Source organism: Callithrix jacchus, chromosome 7 (genome assembly GCF_049354715.1).
Source record: "Callithrix jacchus isolate 240 chromosome 7, calJac240_pri, whole genome shotgun sequence".
NCBI lineage: Eukaryota > Metazoa > Chordata > Mammalia > Primates > Cebidae > Callithrix > Callithrix jacchus.
In genome coordinates, this window is record NC_133508.1 from 39,182,743 (window position 1) to 39,202,499 (window position 19,757).

General features: G+C 64.1%; 3 protein-coding genes across 21 annotated transcripts; 2 read left to right on the forward strand and 1 right to left on the reverse strand.

Annotated features, from left to right (window-relative positions):
* The first annotated feature begins 227 nt into the window (after positions 1–227).
* On the forward strand, positions 228–4,984 carry KLHL17 (kelch like family member 17). Of its 10 annotated transcripts, XM_035307221.3 has the most exons (12): positions 228–474; positions 944–1,203; positions 1,290–1,411; positions 1,508–1,729; positions 2,047–2,163; positions 2,388–2,601; positions 2,789–2,933; positions 3,018–3,185; positions 3,554–3,642; positions 3,741–3,814; positions 3,981–4,162; positions 4,286–4,984. In XM_035307221.3, exons 1-12 carry the CDS (start codon positions 362–364, stop codon positions 4,512–4,514), a joined length of 1,935 nt encoding a protein of 644 aa, XP_035163112.1. In that variant the 5' UTR covers positions 228–361; the 3' UTR covers positions 4,515–4,984. The 10 variants fall into 10 exon arrangements, 9 of the variants coding, with proteins under 9 accessions (XP_035163112.1, XP_078186062.1, XP_078186061.1 ...); XR_013519703.1 differs by having other exon boundaries at positions 228–1,203; positions 3,741–3,801; XM_078329936.1 differs by lacking the exon at positions 3,981–4,162.
* Positions 4,985–5,633: 649 nt separating this feature from the next.
* PLEKHN1 (pleckstrin homology domain containing N1) lies at positions 5,634–14,523 on the forward strand. Of its 7 annotated transcripts, none has more exons than XR_013519705.1 (16): positions 5,634–5,777; positions 5,863–5,962; positions 8,845–8,991; positions 9,090–9,170; positions 9,227–9,323; positions 9,441–9,568; positions 9,639–9,770; positions 9,875–9,955; positions 10,600–10,675; positions 10,815–10,951; positions 11,653–11,802; positions 12,001–12,115; positions 12,243–12,380; positions 12,607–12,825; positions 13,106–13,154; positions 13,231–13,897. XR_013519705.1 is itself a non-coding variant. In XM_035307230.3 (16 exons), the coding sequence occupies exons 1-16, from the start codon at positions 5,695–5,697 to the stop codon at positions 13,362–13,364; spliced, it is 1,917 nt and encodes a 638-aa protein (XP_035163121.1). In that variant the 5' UTR covers positions 5,634–5,694; the 3' UTR covers positions 13,365–14,523. The 7 variants fall into 7 exon arrangements, 4 of the variants coding, with proteins under 4 accessions (XP_035163121.1, XP_078186069.1, XP_035163122.1 ...); XR_013519706.1 differs by having other exon boundaries at positions 9,251–9,323; XR_013519704.1 differs by having other exon boundaries at positions 10,791–10,951; positions 13,231–13,875.
* On the reverse strand, positions 13,883–18,931 carry PERM1 (PPARGC1 and ESRR induced regulator, muscle 1). Of its 4 annotated transcripts, none has more exons than XM_035307225.3 (4): positions 18,904–18,931; positions 15,944–18,032; positions 15,152–15,277; positions 13,883–14,941 (listed from the first exon to the last, which is right to left on the reverse strand). In XM_035307225.3, the coding sequence occupies exons 2-4, from the start codon at positions 17,901–17,903 to the stop codon at positions 14,838–14,840; spliced, it is 2,190 nt and encodes a 729-aa protein (XP_035163116.1). In that variant the 5' UTR covers positions 17,904–18,032; positions 18,904–18,931; the 3' UTR covers positions 13,883–14,837. The 4 variants fall into 4 exon arrangements, with proteins under 4 accessions (XP_035163116.1, XP_078186064.1, XP_078186068.1 ...); XM_078329938.1 differs by having other exon boundaries at positions 15,944–18,177; XM_078329942.1 differs by having other exon boundaries at positions 18,812–18,931.
* Between the last annotated feature and the right edge of the window lie 826 nt (positions 18,932–19,757).

Sequence of the window (19,757 nt, forward strand, 5' to 3'; positions counted from 1 at the left end):
CTGGGAGGAGGGCGGGGCCTGAGGGCGGCTTCTCCCGGGAGGAGGGCGGGGCCTGGGAGGGGTCTTCTCTTGCGAGGAGGGCGGCGCCTGGCGGGGCTTCTCGGAGGAGGGCAGCGCCTGGGGGGGTGCTTCTAGCCGGAGGAGGCGGACCCCAGGCGCGGCGCTCGGAGGATTGGCGTCTAACATCGAGTACCACCAGCCTCTCGGGAGGCGGGGCGGGCGGCGCCGAGAAACAGCGGCTGCTGGCTGGAGCCGCGGAAGCGACGCTTAGCGGGCCGCCACCGCCGAGCAGCCCTCCGGTCGTCCCCGCGTCTGTCCGCCTGCGCGTTCTCCGCGAATCCGCGGCGGGTCCGGCGGCCGAATGCAGCCCCGCAGCGAGCGCCCGGCTGGCAGAACGCAGAGCCCGGAGCACGGCAGCCCGGGACCCGGGCCGGAGGCGCCGCCGCCGCCACCGCCGCAGCCGCAGCAGACGGCGTGAGTGTGCGTGGGGCGGCCTCGGGACCTGCCCGGCCCCCGCCCTCGCGTCCGCCGCAGAAGAGGCTGGGGCCGCGCCGAGGGCTCGGGGAGGTCGGGACTCGGGTGCTGAGCGGGGTCGCCCCGGCGCGGCAGCTCCACCCGCTCCCCGTGCGCGGAGGACGTGGCTCCCGCTGCGGGCCCTAGAGGGCGGCCTGGGACGCGGGGGAGCCGAGCTCGTAGCGGCGCCCGCCGGGGAGCGGGGTGGAGCGCGGGGCTGTGCTCGCGGCTCTGGCGACGCCCGGGGGAGCAGGGGCGCAGCGCAGGCCTGGACTCGGCGCGGGGCGTACGGGGCGGGGTCCTGGGCTGGGGTCGGGCGAGGGTTGCCGGCGCCCCCGCCGCACCTGGGGCAGTGTCCCCGCGGGCTGCCCAGGTCCGGCCCAGAGGCTCCGGAGGGGCGAAGCCTGAGCCGCCCACCCGCCCCCCGCAGCCCTGAGGCGGAGCGCGCGCGGCCCCGGCCGGCGCGGCCAGCAGCCCCCATGGAGGGAGCCGTGCAGCTGCTGAGCCGCGAGGGCCACAGCGTGGCCCACAACTCCAAGCGACACTACCACGACGCCTTCGTAGCCATGAGCCGCATGCGCCAGCGCGGCCTCCTGTGCGACATCGTCCTGCACGTGGCCGCCAAGGAGATCCGCGCGCACAAAGTGGTGCTGGCCTCCTGCAGCCCGTACTTCCACGCCATGTTCACAAGCAAGTACCGTCCTGCGCGGCCTGCACGGCGCTATGCGCTCCGTGGGCCCCTTGGGGTCGGCCCCTCTGATCCTCTGTCCCCACAGATGAGATGAGCGAGAGCCGCCAGACTCATGTGACGCTGCATGACATCGACCCTCAGGCCTTGGACCAGCTGGTGCAGTTTGCGTACACGGCTGAGATCGTGGTGGGCGAGGGCAACGTGCAGGTGAGGCTGCCTCACTAGGGCCTTGCAGAGGCCTCGCACCCGATCCTCCTGTCCCCGACCCTGTGTCTCTCTGACCCGCATCTCCCTGCTGCGCAGACGCTGCTTCCAGCCGCCAGCCTGCTGCAGCTGAACGGTGTCCGAGACGCCTGCTGCAAGTTCCTGCTGAGTCAGCTGGACCCCTCCAACTGCCTGGGCATCCGGGGCTTTGCCGATGCGCACTCCTGCAGTGACCTGCTCAAGGCGGCCCACAGGTACGTGCTGCAGCACTTCGTGGACGTGGCCAAGACCGAGGAGTTCATGCTGCTGCCCCTGAAACAGGTAACAGCGGCCCAGCCCTCACTGTCAGCCTGACCCCACCCAAGTCTTTGCCTTTGACTGCTGACCCCGTTTTGTCCGTAACGCAGCCCTGCCTGCCACCCTTAGTGCCTGCTGTATGCGCCCAAGTCCTGTCTGGGTAGAGGCCCCCCCAAGTCCTGTCTGGGTAGAGCCATTTCTGTGGCTCCTGACTCTGCTCGGCCCCTCCCAGTGTAAGCACTCAGTCCCCACCCCCTGACCCTCCCTCCTACGCATCTTCAGGGCTCCCTGGGCCCACAGGACCCTCCCCAGATCTCAGGCCTGGGGACCCTCATCTCCAGGTGCTGGAACTGGTATCTAGTGACAGCTTGAACGTGCCTTCAGAGGAGGAGGTCTACCGCGCCGTCCTGAGCTGGGTGAAACACGACGTGGACGCCCGCAGGCAGCATGTCCCACGGGTGAGGCCCAGCCCCGGGGGCTCCCATAGTGTCTGTGAAGGCGTACAGGTGGCCAAGGGTCTGGTGTGCCTTGACCTTCCTCGGGTGCAGGGACTCCTTGGGGGTGGTGCCCGCACTTGTCTGAAGAATTGGTCACAGGTGGTATGGGCATCTGGGGGGGTCTCAATCCTGGGGCCAAGTGTACCCAAGGGTCCTGCCTGACCTTGGCACCTCCGGCGCCCCAGCTCATGAAGTGTGTGCGGCTGCCTCTGCTGAGCCGTGACTTCCTGCTGGGCCACGTGGATGCCGAGAGCCTGGTGAGGCACCACCCCGACTGCAAGGACCTCCTCATCGAGGCTCTGAAGTTTCACCTACTGCCGGAGCAGAGGGGCGTCCTGGGCACCAGCCGCACTCGGCCCCGGCGCTGTGAGGGGGCCGGCCCAGTGCTCTTCGCCGTGGGTACGGCTCCGCCTCTTTCCCTCCTGCCTTGTGCCTTCCAGGCTTACCAGCACCCACCCTCTCCATGTGTGCGGGTCAGGGCCTGAGCTGTTCCTCCACTCCTCCATCCAGGGGCCTCCCCAGGAGCCCGAAGTGTAGCCCATCAGTGGGTCCCCTTACAAGTCTTGTCTCCACCTGTCTTTGCCAGGCGGTGGGAGCCTGTTTGCCATCCACGGAGACTGTGAGGCCTACGACACGCGCACCGACCGCTGGCACATGGTGGCCTCCATGTCCACGCGCAGGGCCCGGGTGGGCGTGGCTGCCGTGGGGAACCGGCTGTATGCTGTGGGCGGGTAAGCCTGGAGGCAGGACTTGGGTCAGGGGTCTGGCGCTTACGTGATAGGCCAGTCTTGACCTGTGTGGGTCTGTTGTGCTAGCTACGACGGGACCTCAGACCTGGCTACCGTGGAGTCCTACGACCCCGTGACTAACACGTGGCAGCCGGAGGTGTCCATGGGCACGAGGCGAAGCTGCCTGGGTGTGGCCGCCCTGCATGGGCTCCTGTACTCGGCTGGCGGCTATGACGGGGCCTCCTGCCTGAACAGGTAGTAGTTGGGGACCCGGTGGCTTTACAGGGTCCGACTGCACGAGGCGAGGCTACGTCACCATCACCCAGGTTGCGTCTGACTGTGGCCGCTAAAGGGGATCCGTGCAGTCTCTTCATCCCAGGCCACACACTGAGCTCCTGGCTTTGCTAGGCCAGTGCCCTTTCTTCTCTAGGGTCCTCACCCCCAGTCCAGAGGCTGGGCCCAGGCGGGTGCACACCAGGGTTGTCCAGGCAGCTTAGGGCCTGTGTCCACCGGCGGGCCTTGCCTGTCTGGGAGTAGTTTGTCTCCAGCGCTGGGGAGGGCAGGTCCTGGGGCTGGGGCACCTTCCGTGTCTTCTGAGCTGCGGTGGGTCGTGGTGCCCACAGTGCCGAGCGCTACGACCCCCTGACTGGAGCGTGGACATCCGTTGCTGCCATGAGCACCCGGAGACGCTATGTGCGTGTGGCCACGCTCGGTGGGTGATGGGGTCTGCCTTGGGGGCATCCCCATCTTCCCCCACCCTGGAGACCCCACTCACAGCAGGAATGCCATGGGTGTGCTGGCTTCCTGCAGATGGGAACCTGTACGCCGTGGGCGGCTACGACAGCTCCTCACATCTGGCCACTGTGGAGAAGTACGAGCCCCAGGTGCATAACGCACCCCTCCCGGCCCCCCCTTCCGGGTGTTGCGGGCTGTCTGCCCTGCAGTCACCCACATCCCACCCATCCCTGATACCCACCCTTGGAGTAGGGGCTGCAGCAGGGGATGGAAGCCCATGGCGGGTCTGCCTCCAGCCCGCTCCCTCACCCCCAGGTGAACGTGTGGTCGCCTGTGGCGTCCATGCTGAGCCGGCGCAGCTCAGCAGGTGTGGCTGTGCTGGAGGGTGCCCTGTACGTGGCAGGGGGCAACGATGGCACCAGCTGCCTCAATTCAGTGGAGAGATACAGCCCCAAGGCCGGCGCCTGGGAGAGTGTGGCGCCCATGAACATCCGCAGGTCCGCAGCCGGGCGTCCTGCAGGGAGGGGTTCTCACCTCGCCCCGCCCCGCCCCTTCTCATGGTGCGACCCCTCCCCCTCATCCCTTCCTGCCTCCTGGGTCTCACCCCGCCTGCCCTCCAGGAGCACACACGACCTGGTGGCCATGGATGGATGGCTGTACGCAGTCGGGGGCAACGATGGCAGCTCCAGCCTCAACTCCATCGAGAAGTACAACCCGAGGACCAACAAGTGGGTGGCTGCCTCCTGCATGTTCACCCGGCGCAGCAGCGTGGGCGTCGCGGTGCTGGAGCTGCTCAACTTTCCGCCACCATCCTCGCCCACGCTCTCCGTGTCCTCCACCAGCCTCTGACCCAGCCACTGCCAGAGTCCCGCAGCCTCCCACATGCCTTAAGGGGGCCATGGCCCCCACCAGGGACGCCCTGCACCATCTGTTCGCATCTTCCGACCATTCCTTTTTGTCTGTGTTTAGTTGTTTATTTATTTATTGAGGGCTGAGTGGTGCTGCAGCCGCTCCTTTACACCTTGAGCGTTTAGTCCTCTGTGTCCTCCCACCCACTCGTTGCCCCAGGGCCACCGCCTGCTCAGACCCTGCAGGCCGAGGAGCACGAGGTCCTGGGGCCTTCCAAGCAGCTGCAGACTCAGCTGTTGCACACGGTCCTCACTTGCACATGGGGGTCCTGGGAAGGATGGGAGCAGGGTCCTGTCTGCCACGCCACGTGCTGTCTTCCCTGGGTCTTGTAGTGGGTGCACACGTGCACACGGACCCTACACAGCAATACAAGCCAACTTGAACAATAAACACATTTCCTGGGCTCCTCAGGCCTGAGGCCGAGCATCTCTCTGGCTTGTGGGGCACCTGCACAACTTGGGTCCTGTTGGGGTGGGGGGTGGGGTCTGAATTGCTGCGTGAGCCTCTGAGGGCTGAAAGGTAGAGCTGTGCATGGTGGGGGGGTGGGTTGGGGCCATGGAGTCCTTGTGGCCAGTCCCCAGCTGTGAGTGGGGTTTGCCAGGGCTGGGTCCTGAGGCCGAGGTCTGGGGGTGGGGCCAGGCAGAACAGCGTTGCCCCCGTGTACCCCAACTGTCCTGGCTGCCTAGGGAGCATGTGGCCTTCTGGGTCTCCTTAAACCTTGGGGATCCTTCCTCAGGCCTGTGGTGAGGAGGCCACACAGGAGGAGAGGCTGGGGTGACTCAGGCCTGCCAGGGTGTAGATGGAAATGGGATGTGTGCCCACATGGTTCTTGGGGGCAGCCAGGGTTCGCCAAGCCAAGCACAGGCAAGTGGGGACTCCCTGCACACTGGAGGCCTTGTCTGGGCCAGAGGGGTGCTCGCCCCAAGGCTGGCCTCTCGGTGTGGTGGGCCCAGGGCAGAGACCCGGATGGCTCAGGTAGGGCCAGGCCCCTTCCAGAAAGGCTCCACCCTGGCCCAGCCCTCAGTGCCAGGTGGGACGTCCCACAGCCCCGCCTGCCCCAGGGAGGCGGCAGCAGAAGGCTGTGGAAGGGGACCCAGACCTGCCAACCTGTGACTCGGCCATGGGGAACAGCCACTGCGTCCCGCAGGCCCCCAGAAGGCTCCGGGCCTCCTTCTCCAGGAAGCCCTCGCTGAAGGGAAACAGGTGAGGGGCATGGGCGCGGCCACCTGGGCGCGGGGCTCCTCCGCCTGCTCCGGGTCCAGCCCGTGAGCCCTTCCCTCGTCCCCAGAGAGGACAGTGCGCGGAAGCCGGCCATTCTGCTGGGCCCCGAGGCCGCTGGGAGCGGGGACACCGCCGCCGACAAGCTCTTCCACTACATCCCGGGCATGGTGAGCGGCGGGCGGGGAACGGCTCTGCCTGTGCATGTGCGCCGCGCCTCCCTCGGCCCGGCTCGGGGGAGTCAGACCCCCCCAGGTGAGGAGCAGCCCCGCCCCGGGGAGTTCATCCGGCCGAAAGTCTGAGCGGAGAGCGAAACCGAGACGCGGGACTGAGTCAGTCGGAGCGCGCTGGGCGGGGCGGGGCGGGCCGGGCGGGGTACCAGCACGCACATCTCGGCTGTTGCAGTGGGGCTGGGGTCGTGCTGGTAGCGTCCATGGGGAGTAAGAGGCCTCAGAAGAGCAGTGAGCCCTCCGGTCACCTACGCCGGCCTCAGTTTCCCCACCGGCGTCTCGCAGGAAGTTGCTGCTGGCTGGCCGCCTGGTCCACAGCAACTGTGCGCACTGCTCAGGCCTCCTCCCAGCCTGCCAAATCCTCGCAGCAAGGAGGTATTTCCCTGGCCCACACGCGGCCACCTCGCCATGGAAGGAGTGTAAACGGCCCACACCCACCCTGCGGGGCCCGGGGTACTGAGGGTCTTCACAGGATAGAGACACCCAGCCCCTTTGAGACGCGGCCGGTGCTGGGTTGAGGGAACAGGAGGAGGAATCTGGGCTTCAGGGCAGACAGGAATTCCCACTGCAGCCCCCTCGGGCAACCTGGATGGGTGGGCTCTGCTATATGGGCCCCAGGGGGATCTAGGGGGAGGACCTCTGCCCTGCACTGTACAGATCCCTTCCCACCATGGCCCACCAGGCAGGAAGCTTGTGCCGTAGCCTCTCCTGACCCCCCGAGTTTCAGGGCACCCTGCAGATAGGGGCAGGCTTCAGAAACATGCTATCTCAGAGGCGTGGGCAGGGAGCAGAGCCGGGCTGGGTCAGGGGTAGGGGGTCTCTGGCTGCATCTGAGCCACCACACTCTCTCTGTCCAAGCCCAGGATGTGCAGTGTGACCCTGGTAGGGTCCTATGAGGTATGGTGACCCTGGTGGTCCTCCCTTGCCAGGACATGGTAGCCGGAGAGGGAAAAACCTGCTGAATCTCAGAAGATGGGGCTGGGGGAGGAGTTTTGGGTTTGTCCTAGAGCCATTCACCTCCACCCTGTGCCTGGGCTCTGCACCCGTGCTGTGAACTGGCCCTGCCACTGCTCCAGGCTGCGTCCTCCTCAGGGCCCCAAGGCTGAGCTGGGCTGCAGGACCAGCTGTGTGGCCCTTCCTGATTTGTGGCCTGTTTTTCATGGGTGCCAGCCCGGCATCAGTTCCCATGCTGGGTGTGGGCACAGGAGGCCCCACCCAGAGGCAGGAGGCCGGGGAAGCCACGCATCTGTCCCTTCACATTCCTGGGCCTGCTCAGGGGCAGCTAAGCTTGGCCAGGGCACAGCAGCCCTACAGGTAGCCCTTAGCAGCTCCTAGAGGGAGCAGGACACCTACCCACTTGCCCCTGAGCCTGTGGATAGGTCACAAAGCTCTCCAGCCCCAGGTTCAAGCCCATGCCCTTTCCGATCCCTAAGTTGGTGATTCCAGCCTCCATCTGTAGAGGACTGTGTGCCAGGACTGGCTGAATGTGGGTGAATATAGATTCCTCCGTCCCTGTCAGCACCCTGTGGGTGCCCACAGCACATCCCAGGCCCCATCTTAGGCTCTGGGGACACAGCAGTGAACGAGACAGAAACCCCTGTTCTTCTGGTGCTCTCATTCCCACAGCAGACACGTGATGGGACAAATAGAAGATACCGCAAGTGGGGTGGGGTTGGCGCTAAGGAGAAAAATAGAGGGGCCAGGTGCAGAGGCTCGGGAAGGCTGGAATTTTAGGACTTTCAGAAAAGGGCCTCTTAGAACAGGTGAGGTTAGAGCAAAGCTGTAAAGTGGGTAAGGGTTAGGGTGAGGGCTGAGTGGTCCCGAAGAGCTTGGGCCTGAGGTGAGGAGACAGTGAGGCAGAGGCAGCTACGGAGACCCCTTGGGGCACTGCCAAGACCTGGCTGTCACCCGAGTGAAGCTTGGGGAGCGGCCGGCACACGCCCAGGGGATGGATTCCAGAAATCTCCTCATATCTTTCTCTCAGGCTGGGGGCTGGAAATGGCTGGCAGTGGGGACATTTACACTGAGGAAATTGGCAAGCGTTATCAATCAGGTCCTTGGTGTGCGTGTGTGTTTGTAAAACCAGGTGCTAAACATTTACCGGCCAATACTGCAGACACGAGAGAGTTTTAGGTGTTACTTCCCCCACACACCCCCAAATTCTTTTAACCAGTCTTCAGAGGTTGAATAACCACAGCCATATTACACGTCTTAGGAAAGAGTGAAGATACGGTTTAATCCACTGAGTCCACATCTCAATCTCATCTCCACCAGGCAGCTCTGTGTGGGGAAGAGTGTCTGTGTGTGTGTATGTGCGTATGCATGTATGTGAATGTATGTGTGCAAAAATGTTTATGTGTGTGTATGCACATCTGCACATGTATGTTTGCATACATGTGCCCCGTGTATGTGTGTGCATGTTTGTGCATGCATACATGTGTGTAGTTGTGCGTTGATGTATACTGTGTATGCACGTGTCTATTTGTGTCATTTGTGTGTGCACGTGTGATGTATGTCTCTGTGTGCATGTGTATGCATGCATATGTGTGTGCTTGTATGAGCATGTATTGTGTATGTGCACATGTGTGTATGTGTGTGGGCATATGTGCATGTATTTATGCATGTATGTGTGTAAATTCTGCTGTGATTCTTCCTGTGGAGGGGCTGTGAGCATGCAGGGCTCTGTGCACGTGAGGCTGCGTTCTTTGCATAGGTGTTGTCTGGCCGTGCAGACTCTGCCTGTTGGCATATAGCTGTGTGGACATTGATGAGGGTGTGGAGCGCCCAGCCCAGGACCCTCCCCTGAGTTCTGTGCCTTCTAGGACATCCTGGACCTGGAGAATCAGCGAGAAAACGCGGAGCAGCCATTCCTGAGTGTGTTCAAGAAGGGGCAGCGGAGGGTGCCTGTGAGGAACCTGGGAAAGGTGGTGCACTACGCCAAGGTCCAGCTGCGGTTCCTGCACAGCCAGGTGTGGCCACGTGGGTGGGCGCGCTCAGCATCCAGCATCCGCACCAACCTGGGGCCTGCTCCCCAGACCCTCCACTGACCACCCTGCTCCCTGCACAGGATGTCAGTGACTGCTACCTGGAGCTGTTCCCCGCCCACCTCTACTTCCAGGCCCATGGCTCTGAAGGACTCACATTACAGGTGAGGTGGTGGGCAGCAGGGGTGGGGGGGCATGATCTCTCCCTGAATCCCTGAAGGCCCTGTTATCCTGTGCCCGGCAGGGGCTGTTACCACTGACGGAGCTGAGCGTCTGTGCGCTCAAGGGCTCCCGAGAGCACGGCTTCCAGATCACAGGTGTGTGGGATGCTGACCGGGCCCCCAGACGCACCCCTGACCAGGCCTTAGAGAGGAGCCTGCCTGCCTGCTGCTGAGTGTGTGTGCATACCTGTGCCCTCTCTGCCCCTCCCACAGGCCCACTACCCGCACCCCTCCTGGTGCTCTGCCCCGGCCGGGCCGAGCTGAACTGCTGGCTCTACCACATGGAAAAGCAGATGGCCCTCCTCGGGGGGCTCCGGCGCTGCCACTCAGCACCCCCACAGGTCAGTGCCAGGGACCCCACCACCCTCCCCACCCTGATCCTCGCAGCCTGCTCTGACCACATCCTCACAGGGGCCCCCTGGAGAGGAGCTACCCTGGACTCTCCAGCGCCGTCTCACCCGGCTGCGGACAGCATCAGGGCACGAACCTGGCGGCAGCGCCATCTGTGCCTCAAGGGTCAAGCTCCAGCACCTGCCTGCACAGGTGGGTGGGAGGTGGGGCTGTCAGGGGACAGGAGGGGTGCAGGGTGGGGGGCCAGCCCTGGGTTCCCAGCAGCTCAGCTCCCCCTTGTTTGATCCCCAACTCAGGAGCAATGGGACCGGCTCTTGGTCCTGTACCCAACGTCCCTGGCCATTTTCTCTGAGGAGCCGGATGGGCTTTGCTTCAAGGTGGGCCCCTCCCCACTGTGGACCCGCCCCAGGGAGGCACCTGTGTGGGGGTGGGAGGGGGCGGCCATGCAGGAGGAACCTGTATTTCGGGGCCTGTTGAGACAGAGCATGGGGCCCTGCCCACCCGGCCCGCTGTCCTGGTCAGTCTGGTCTCCACCATGACGTGGAGCCCCTGCCCTGCATCCCAGCCCATCCTGAGGTTCTCAGTCCCAGCCGACTGTCACCCTGGGTCGGGCAGCATGGGAGTGATAGCTACTCCTGGGACGGTCTGGTGCGTGCCCTGGTGTGTGAGGGCTGTGTGTTCACGTGTGTGCGTGCCCTCCGGGGTGGGAGTATGGGGTGCACGCACAGTGACCTTCAGTCACCGAGGAAGGACTGAAGGTCACCCCCACCGCAACTGCTCCAGGGACTCTAGAAGCCCAGTCCTGTGGCTTCGTCTGTTAAGTACCAGCTGGCGAAGGCCCCCTGAGGGCTGGTGGTAGCCCCAGGACAGATGGGACCCACTGGCCTCTCCCAGGGTGGTGGCCTCAGTCCTGGCTCTCCAAGTGCCCAGCCAAGCTCTTGTGGGCAAGAGGGTGGGATGAGACCAGGCGGGGGCCCAGGGGCTGCCCTACAAAGGCCTGGCTCTCATTCTGCCCCCAAAGGGGGAGCTCCCACTCCGCGCCATCCACATCAACCTGGAGGAGAAGGAGAAGGAGATCCGATCCTTCCTAATCGAAGGTGGGCCCTGCCCCCTAGTCTGCCTCCTGCTGGCCAGGCCAGGGTGGGGGCGGGAGCCTGGTGGATGCCCCAGTTCTCTAGTGGGGGCACTGAGGGGTGCACCCCACCCTGCCAGCCCCTCACAGCGTCTGTGTGCCAGGTCCCCTCATCAATACCATCCGAGTGGTATGCTCCAGCTATGAGGACTACAGCCACTGGCTGCTCTGCCTCCGCGACGTCACCCACAGGGAGGGGGCCCGGCAGCTGCCTGGCACCGAGAGCTTCCTGGGAATGCAGGTGAGAGGTCAGCAGCACCCACAGCCCAGATCCTGGGCAGTGGTAAAAATGGGGCAGCAGGCCACACGCAGTGGTTCATGCCTGTAATCCCAGCGCTCTGAGAGGCTGAGGTGAGCGGATCATTTGAGGTTAGGAGTTCAAGACCAGCCTGAAACCCCATCTCTACTAAAAATGCAAAGAAATTAGCCAGGTCTGGTGGTACATGCCTGTAGTCCCAGCTACTCGGCAGGCTGAGGCAGGAGAATCACTTGAACCCGGGAGGCGGAGATTGCAGTGAGTGAAGATTGTGCCATTGCACTCCAGCCTGGGTCACAGAATGAGACTCCACAAAAAAAGGGGGGCAGCAAGGTGGGTCCAGGAAGGGGGCAGGTGGGGAGGGGGTGGGTCCAGGCAGGAGGCAGGTGGGGAGGGGGTGGGTCCAGGCAGGAGTCAGGTGGGGAGGGGGTGGATCCAGGCAGGGGGGTAAGTGGGGAGGGGATGGGTCCAGCTATGGGGGTACGTGGGGAGGGGGTGGGTCCAGGCAGGGAGGCAGGTGGGGAGGGGGTGGGTGCAGGCAGGGGGGTAAGTGGGAGAGGGTGGGTCCAGCCAGGGGGGTAGGTGGGGAGAGGTCCAGGAAGGGGGGGCAAGTGGGGAGGGGTCCAGGCAGGGGACAGGTAGGGAGGGGTCCAGTCCTCACTCACCCCCACTCACTGCCCACCCAGGCGATGGGCAGCGGCCGAGGCTCACTCTCCTCAGGTGGACTGACCAGCTGGGACTTGGAGTGCCTGGCGCCCCCGTCCACCCGCACCAGCCACTCCCTGCCTGAGTCCTCAGTGCCACCCACTGTGGGCTCTCCCTCCCTGTACACACTGGTGAGTATCTGGGGGGTGGCAGACAGAAGCGGGCAGAAGGCCATTGGGTAAGCATGTGTTGGGGACCCTGTTTCCTCAGGGGACTAAGACTGGAGGGAGCCCCTGGCAGCCTCAGGGAATTGCATGGAGAGGGCCCCAGAGGCTCTTTCTGGAAGGTCTGTGGTCCTCACAGGACCAGGCCAACTCTGACCCCACCAGCATCTGCCAACGGAGGACAGAGCTGAGGCGCAGAGGCAGCAGCCGGTCACCCAGGAGCAAAGCCCGGGCAGAGGGCCAAGGCCCTGCCATACCACTGCACCTGGACCTGACACAGGTGGGCCTGGCACACCGGGGTGGGAGTATGGGCCCTGGCCTGGCTCCCACCACTCCTCATCTCAGAGAAGGAAAGAGTTAGGCTGCTTCGAGCTGAGGAACACACCTCTCCCACCTCTCCCCTGCAGCTGAACAGGCTGAGCCTGGAGGGCAGCTCAGAGGCCGCTGGCCACACAGAAACACCACACTCGCCCCTCTATGCCGACCCCTACACCCCACCGGCCACCTCCCACTGCAGAATCACAGATGTCCAGGGCCTGGAGGAGGTCAGTCCCTTGCTGAGCCAAAGAAAGGGTGGGATGTGCGGCCACCTGAGGTCGGGAGGTACCTGCACCCCAAGGTTCGGGGTCTAAGGAGGTCTAGCCCATGAATCTCGCCCTGGGGTCCGGGGCTGCCCAAAGCCTGAGGTCTGTTCTGACTGTGCTGGGAGGTTGAGTTTCGTTGCTGGGGTCCCTGGTGCCATCAAGGTTCCAGCCCAGGCCCTCCCTGCAGTTCCTCAGCGCCACGCAGAGCTCACCTGGACCTGTGCCCTTGAGCCCGCTCCCCTTGTTGCCCACATCTGTGCCTGTCTCTGACCCTGGCTCCAGCTCCCCCTGCCCCACTGGGCCCCACTTGCTCTCCAAGAAGGGAGCCTTGCAGTCCAGAGCCTCTCAGAGACACCGAGGCTCAGCCAAGGGTGCAGGGCCGCAGCCCGCAGACGCCCCTCAGCTCGTGAGTAGCAGCCCCCATGCCGGTGTGCCGTGGGCTCTGGGGGTGCTGGGGGGGCTGGTGTGGGGGCCTCCTGGGACTCTAAGGGAACAGGGAGGGAAACAGGAGGGCAGGGGCAGCTGGAGACCAGGGCAGCCAGCAGGGAGGCAGGCAGACAGGGCCAGGAAGGGAGAGCAGGGGTCATGTGGGTGATGCAGGGTCCAGCACTGCGCATGGACAGGCTGCCTCCAAGCTGCTTGCCTGGGGCCGTGCCCCTCTTAGACTTGTGGTTTGGGGTTCCCAGGTCTCTTCTGCCAGGGAAGGTTCACCCGAACCTCGTCTGCCTCTGACAGGTGAGTGACAGTCCTGCCTCCTAGGGAGGGTGCCTGTGGCCTCCCGTAGGCTGATGCATCTCTGCCTTCCCCCTAGATGGCCAGCCCCCCAGGAGGAACGAGGGCCCAGGCTGCAGCCACCCCTGGGATGAGACTTTGGCTTCCTCCCACCAGAAGTGCGCCCAGCTGGGAGGGCATGAGGCCAGTGGCGGGCTTGTGCAGTGGATCTGATGGCCCCAGCAGGGCAGGTTCTCAGGACCACCCTTGCCAGGCCTCCATGACACCCACCCCCTAAGCCACTTCAAAGTCCAAGTCAGGGTCTGAACCCAGTGAGGTGGGGGGAGTCTCCAGGGCCCTGGGCTCCTCAGCGCCAGCAGCTGGGGTGAGGAAGGGGCCCCATCCCAAGGACACCCTGGCTGGAGAGGCCAGGTCACAGGTCAGGGAGGCCCTGGCCATCCACAGGGTTGGCCCTCAGCTCAGCCAGCCAGGAGTCGGGGAGGAGACTTGGGGCGTTCCTGGGAGTGGGAGGGTGGCATGGGTGTGAAGGTCGGAGGACAGAGCAAGGTTAGCAGGGTCAGAGTATGTGAGGTCAGAGGGCAAGAGGGTCACCGGTCAGCAAGTGTGAAGGGCACAAGCCAGGGTGTGGGTGGGGGTGTCCCAAGGAGGAGGGCAGGTGCGGCCTTGTGGCCTGGGTGTGTGCAGCTTGGGAGAGGCCGACACCACCGGACAAGAAAGAAAAAAAGAAGAGAGAGAGAGAAAGAAAAGATTTTATTGGTGCCGCGTCTACATGTTCTCTGCTCAGCAGCTGGGGTCTCCCACAGTCTTGGACACCCTCTCACGCTCCCTCGGGGTTCCCCCATCTGGCACCCAGCCAGGCAGCCCCCTGCTACTGCCACCTCAGGCCCCTCACCTGCCTTCCCACTGCGTCTCTCACCCCTCTCAGCTGTGCCCCACAGCACCCCACTTCTGCCACCTCAGTCCCCTCACCTGCCTTCCCACCACGTTTCTGACTCCTCTGAGCCCCCAGGAGAAACCCAGAGCCCAGTCCTCCATCTGATGCCACCGAATTCTCCCTCAGCACCTGCACCAAGGGCCCTCGGGGCTCTACTGCAGACCCCCCACCCTGCAGGGGCCGCCTTCACTGTGTCAGGCCAGAGCCCGAGAGGCCTTGGCCACAGTCCCTCTGGAATTTGGGGTGATGAGCCTCGGAGCCCTTGCCACCAAGCCTACCCATGAGGAGGGCAGAGTCCTTAGACCCCCCACCCGCTTTGAGGCCACCCCATGTCCTCACTCCTTCCTCTGCCCAGAGCTCCTGTCCCGCCGCTCAGCCCCACTGCATCCTGGAAGCACAGGGGCGGTTTCCAGGTAAACAAGTCACTTCTCAGTAAAATGGCCTCCGTAGTATTGCACGTCCGAAATTCAAATTTAACCACATGCCCCGTGTTCTCATCTGTGAATCTGGCCACCCTGCTGCCCAGCCACCTGCCCGGCCTCCACCCACCGAGACTGGCATCTCCGTCCCCAGTGTGGGGAGCAGCTGTGCTCACTGGCTGGACCCTCAGGTGAGTCCTAGGGAGCAGCACCAGGACACGCCCCCCCGGACCCCGCAGAAGACGAGTCAGGGGGCCCCGGCGAGGGCGGCACCTGTTCCAGGCACCCGTGCTCAGCTCCTCGTCCTGCGTCTCCCTGGCCCGGGCCTGGCTCCTAGGAGCTGGGGCTGGGGCTGCGGCTGCGGCTGCGGCACCCTTGCCTCACCTGCCGGCGGAAGAATCGGATGGCAGAGACGGTGCCAATGTTGGCCAGCAAGACTGCAAGGGAAGCACAGGGTCTCCTGAGGGCCAGCTGTGGCCGTCAGCACCATCTGCCCGAAACGCTCAGGACTCGAAGGACGGGCAAGTCCCGTGCGGCTGGGGAGGAGGTCAGGGGAGAGCCCTGGGTCCCCCACACAACCCTCATCCTGCTGGTGCCCCTGGGTCTGACTTATAGGCACAGTTCCCTCTGCCCCCAGGCACCCGAACCTGTTTTCCAGGCGTCTGGGGTGTGCAGATCTGACGTCCTCACAGCCCAGGTGGCAAAGGCTACAAACACCAGGCACATGTCATTCTGGCTGAAGACAGATGATGGGACGGGCCCCCGGAGCTCCCCTAGGAAAGAAGCCCTCCTTCAGCCCCACAGCCGCACTCAGAGACTGGCCTGCACGCCCACCCCGAGAATCACCTGCCCCGGGAACCGCTTGCCCCAGGAACCGCTTGCCCCAGGAAACACCTGCCCCGCACACGCCTGCCCCAAGAACCAACCACCCGCCCCAAGAGCCATCTGCCCCACACACGCCTGCCCCTGACACATCCATCCTGGGACACATCTGTCCCAAGATCCGTTTGTCCTGGACACATCTTCCCAAGAACCACCTGCCCCGACACATCTGTCTGAGACTTTCACGTGGTTGAGCTGGGCCAGTTTCGGGGAACTGCCTGTGGGCCCCCATTTTCTGATGCGTAAAGCACCTCCCAGAGGAGATGAGATGTGTGATGCTACCTGGCGAACGCCTCACCCTGAAGGCAGCCAGGCCTGGACAGGAGCTCACCAGAGGCCGGGGCAGGCGCTGTCATCACGTGGGCTGAACAGACCAACGGCCAGTGCGGAGCCAAAGCCCTGAACGGCCCGGGTGCCTGGCCATGGCCGCCCCGTCTGCACTGTGTCCTGGAATGACCTGGGCCCTGCCTGCCTGCCCCTCAGCGGCCCCGTGGCTGAGCTCCCTGGACACTGTGTGTCTGTGACCTGGATGGGCTGTGGGACCCGAGGGCACGTACCTGCCTGCCTGAGAGCCAGGTGGAACCGCTCTACTGTGGCTGGCTTGGAGGGGGTCCCAGGCCCCGCTCCCTGGGAGGCCAAGCTGGGAGGCTCCAGGGCCTGTAGCCAGTTCGGGGCAGCCCCCGCACCCGGGACACCCCCAGGCACATCCTCTCCAAAGAAGTGTTCATAGGCCTCAGGGATGGAAATGGGCACGGGGTCTCCAGGTGGGGGGGCCGGCATGGAACCAGCTCTCGGGGATGGCACTGGGGCCCGCCGCTGCCTCAACCTCTGGGCTCCACAGTCTTGGAAGAAGAACTCGCACGTGTCCGGCCACTGGACATCTGCTGGGCCCTGGCTGGCCGCTGCTGCCTCGGCATGTTCGTCCTCCTCGATGGGGTCACAGAAGAAGAACTCGTAGGCCTCTGGGAGGGTCACAGCAAAGCGGCTCCCGGGCCCGGCCCTCGTCATGGCAGAAGGGGGCGGGCGAGGCAGATGCTTGAGGATGCGAGGCTGGTGGGGCTGGGGCCCAAAGGCCACAGCGTCCCAGACTCCAGGCCCCCTGTGACCCCCAGTCACTGTCCGGAGGGCTGAGGGCCGGGCTGTGGCGGGTGGGGCCGGGCCTGAGGCCTCCCCTGTGCCTGGCTCCTTGGGGGTGGGGACAACCATGGAGAATCGCACTTTCTTCTTCTTGGGGACTTGGGTGAGACCCGGTGTGGGCTCCCCAGAGCAGCGTCCACAGGCTCGTGCTGAGGGCTCAGACCCGACAACCTCCGTGTCCACCACGTCAGGCCCAGCTTTTTGGGTGGGAGACCAAGCAGGGCCAGTGGTGTCAGCTCCAGAACCAGGTGTACACACAAGCCCGGCCGACTCGGCCATCCTTGGCACAGCCCCTGAGACAGGTGGAAATGAAGCCACCTCTAGCTTCACCACTCGGCCTGCTGTAGCCAAGGCCACATCCAGGCAAGATGTGGAGGCTGGTGTGGACAGAGCCATGTCCATGTCTGGTTGAGAAGTGGAGGCTGGTGTAGACACAGCCATGTCAGGTTGAGGCTTGGAGGCGGGTGTAGACACAGCGATGTCACACTGAGGCTTGGAGGCGGGTGTAGACACAGCCATGTATGACTCAGACCGTGAAACATCTGGGTGGGCTTCCTGGATGGGTCTGGACACTGTGTGCAGCCTGGTGCTGGGGGCGGCTCTGATTTGGTCTGTACCTTGCTCAGTCACAGGGACAGGTATGGACAGGCCCAAACCTGGCCCTAGTTTGGCTTCCTGAACAGGAGGCCCAGGGCCAGGCTTGGGAGCTCCTACAGGGCCTGGCCCCAGCTTCTCCTGCCTGGCTCTGGCTGTCAGCTTTGCAATCTCAGGGGAGTCCGTCTGTGCAGAAGCAGGGGCTCCTGCCTGCCCACTCCCCTTAGCACCCACCGCTCGCCTCTTCTTTCGGCCGGGGCTCCATGACGAGGCTCCAGGGCTACTGGGGGGCCTCTGGGAGGCAGCGCAGTGGCCAGGGGACTCAGGACTTTGAGGGGGCTCCCCTGGGGGCTGTGGGGCAGGCCCCTGTAGAAGTCTCTGCATCTGGTCTCCAGAAGACGCTGGACTGGGGCGGGATGAGTGCTGGCCAGGAGGAGTGGTGCCGGGGCCAAGGAACAGCCGAGCTTCTGCCCGTGCGGACGTGCTGGGTGTCAGGTGACTGGTCCCCAGGGCCAAGACAGGGTCACACCAAGACCTGCTGACAGGGAACTGCCCGGCCACCTCCTCCTCCTCACAGCCCTGCCCCCCAACCACTGGCTGCCCAGTCAGGAGAGGCGGGGCGCTGGGGGGATTGCTGCCGCTGCTGTCCCCTTGGTCAATGTCACTGGACAAGAGCTCGTCCCCAGAGGCCAGGCCAGCCTGCAGGAGGCCACACTCGTCGGTGGTGGCTGAGAACTCGGCCCAGTCCTGGTCACTCAGCTGGACGCTGTACTGGAAATTTTCCATCTGGGGTCAGCAGAGGCACTGAGACTGGTGGGGTCCTCATGGGTTCAGGCCCCAGGCACCACCCTGCACCTGCTGCCCCTGCCCCACGAGACCTGGGGGCTCCCACTGCCTCGGGGCTCTATGCGTGCCCTGGAAGGAAGAGAACAGCATATAGAAGGGCCGGGCCTCCTTCAAACCTAGTGGCGACGATTTCCTCCAAGCTAGCAAGTCTGCAGCTCCCATGGCCCTATTTCCCAGCGCACTCAGACGGGCTTTGAAAGACGTTGCTACATTCCTAAAATCGGAAATGACCTATCAATGAAGCACCCTATAAACCAGCAGTCCTCAGGTCTGAATGCTGCTTCCCATCACGGCTTCGCTGGCAGCCTCACCCCCTCCACCCTCTGCCAGCACTGTCTTTACACAGCAAAGCCCCTTTTGAGGTCCACCCAGTGGGACCAATGACCTCGGGTTCGGGGGGGCAGCCCTGGCCTGACCAGCGTGCCGCAGCTGGTTTACAGGGCCCGGCAGGTGCCCAGCCCTTGGGGATGACCTTCCCATCGCCTTGGCTGGGACGGGCTTCCTCTGAGCTCACCAAGTGGTGCTGGTCTGAGACGGCCCAGGTCAGCAGGGAGAGCCTGGGCAGGAGGTGCAGGGTGAGATGGTTTCTCAGCCGCCAGCGGCCACCTCGGGCCGTCCTCAAGGTCTTCACCACGACCCAGGCCTGCCCAGCTACCAGGGGTGCCTTCCTTTGCCCCATCTCAGAGAACAGGGAGAACCTAGCTGGCTGTTAGGTGTACCCCAAGAGGGGGCTCCCCTCGGCCTCAGGTCAGCCCCTCTGGACCCAGGGTGTAGGAGGTCACTCTCGGGGACAGTCCTGAGATGGAGATGCCTTGAGGCCAGGAAACGGCGGCTTTCTGCCCACTGACCTTTGCCCTCCTCTCTGGTCCCTTGAGAAGTCTCTAGGGTTTGTTGCCATTGGGACCCTTGGGTCAGGAGCAAGCAGCGGGTCATGTCCTACCTGGGTCCCGGCGGCCAAGCAGGTGTCTGAGCAGTCTGTCCCTGGCATGGCACTAGGCTGGCCGAACAGGCTCCACCCCCTGTGCCAAAAATACCATGTCCCTGTGGTTACATGTGACACGTGCCAGCCCTCAGGGTCCAGGCCACAAATAGATGGCATTTGAGGGCCCTCCAGCTACGGCTGTGAGAACAGCTTCCTGGTGTGGGGCTGGCTGCAGTGGGGTCGGACACTAGCCGCAGGGCGCTGACCAGCAAACAGCACTGCAGGGTCCTTCCCAAGCTGAAGGCCACGCTGTGCTTCCGCCGCCGCAGTGAAACCTCAGACCTGCCCTCCCTGCTGCCCTGGAATGTTCTGGCCCGCTTCTGAGATGGCCTCTGTGTCCTGACCTCAGGGCTCATGTGAGGGCGAGTGACCCTCTGGACCTTCACCCCTGGCTCTGCTCAGCTGCACCCTCCAGGCTGTCCTGACCTTGGGGTTCACAGTGCCCACCCCCAGGCAGGTTCCAAGCCGGGGACAGGAGAACAGGGCAAGGGAGCCACAATAAACATCCCATCAAGCAGGGAGATGAGCTCAGCTCCGACAATAACATGTCCTGAGAAAGAAGGAGGGAGACGGGTGGCCAGAGACCTCTCTGAGGAGGGGGCCTTGGAACCAGAAGCTCCTGACAGTCCAGGGTGCTGGGGCCTGTGCTGTGAGGGGTGGTGGTGAGGGCGAGGTGTGCAAAAGTGCATGCCTGGTCCCACACGATGCTCTTCAGGAAGTAGCCGGCTCGAGCCCACAGGACAAGGCATTCACCCCCAGGGCCAGCCTGTCGTGAGCCTTCACAGGCGGACTCACACCCTGCATACCTTTCT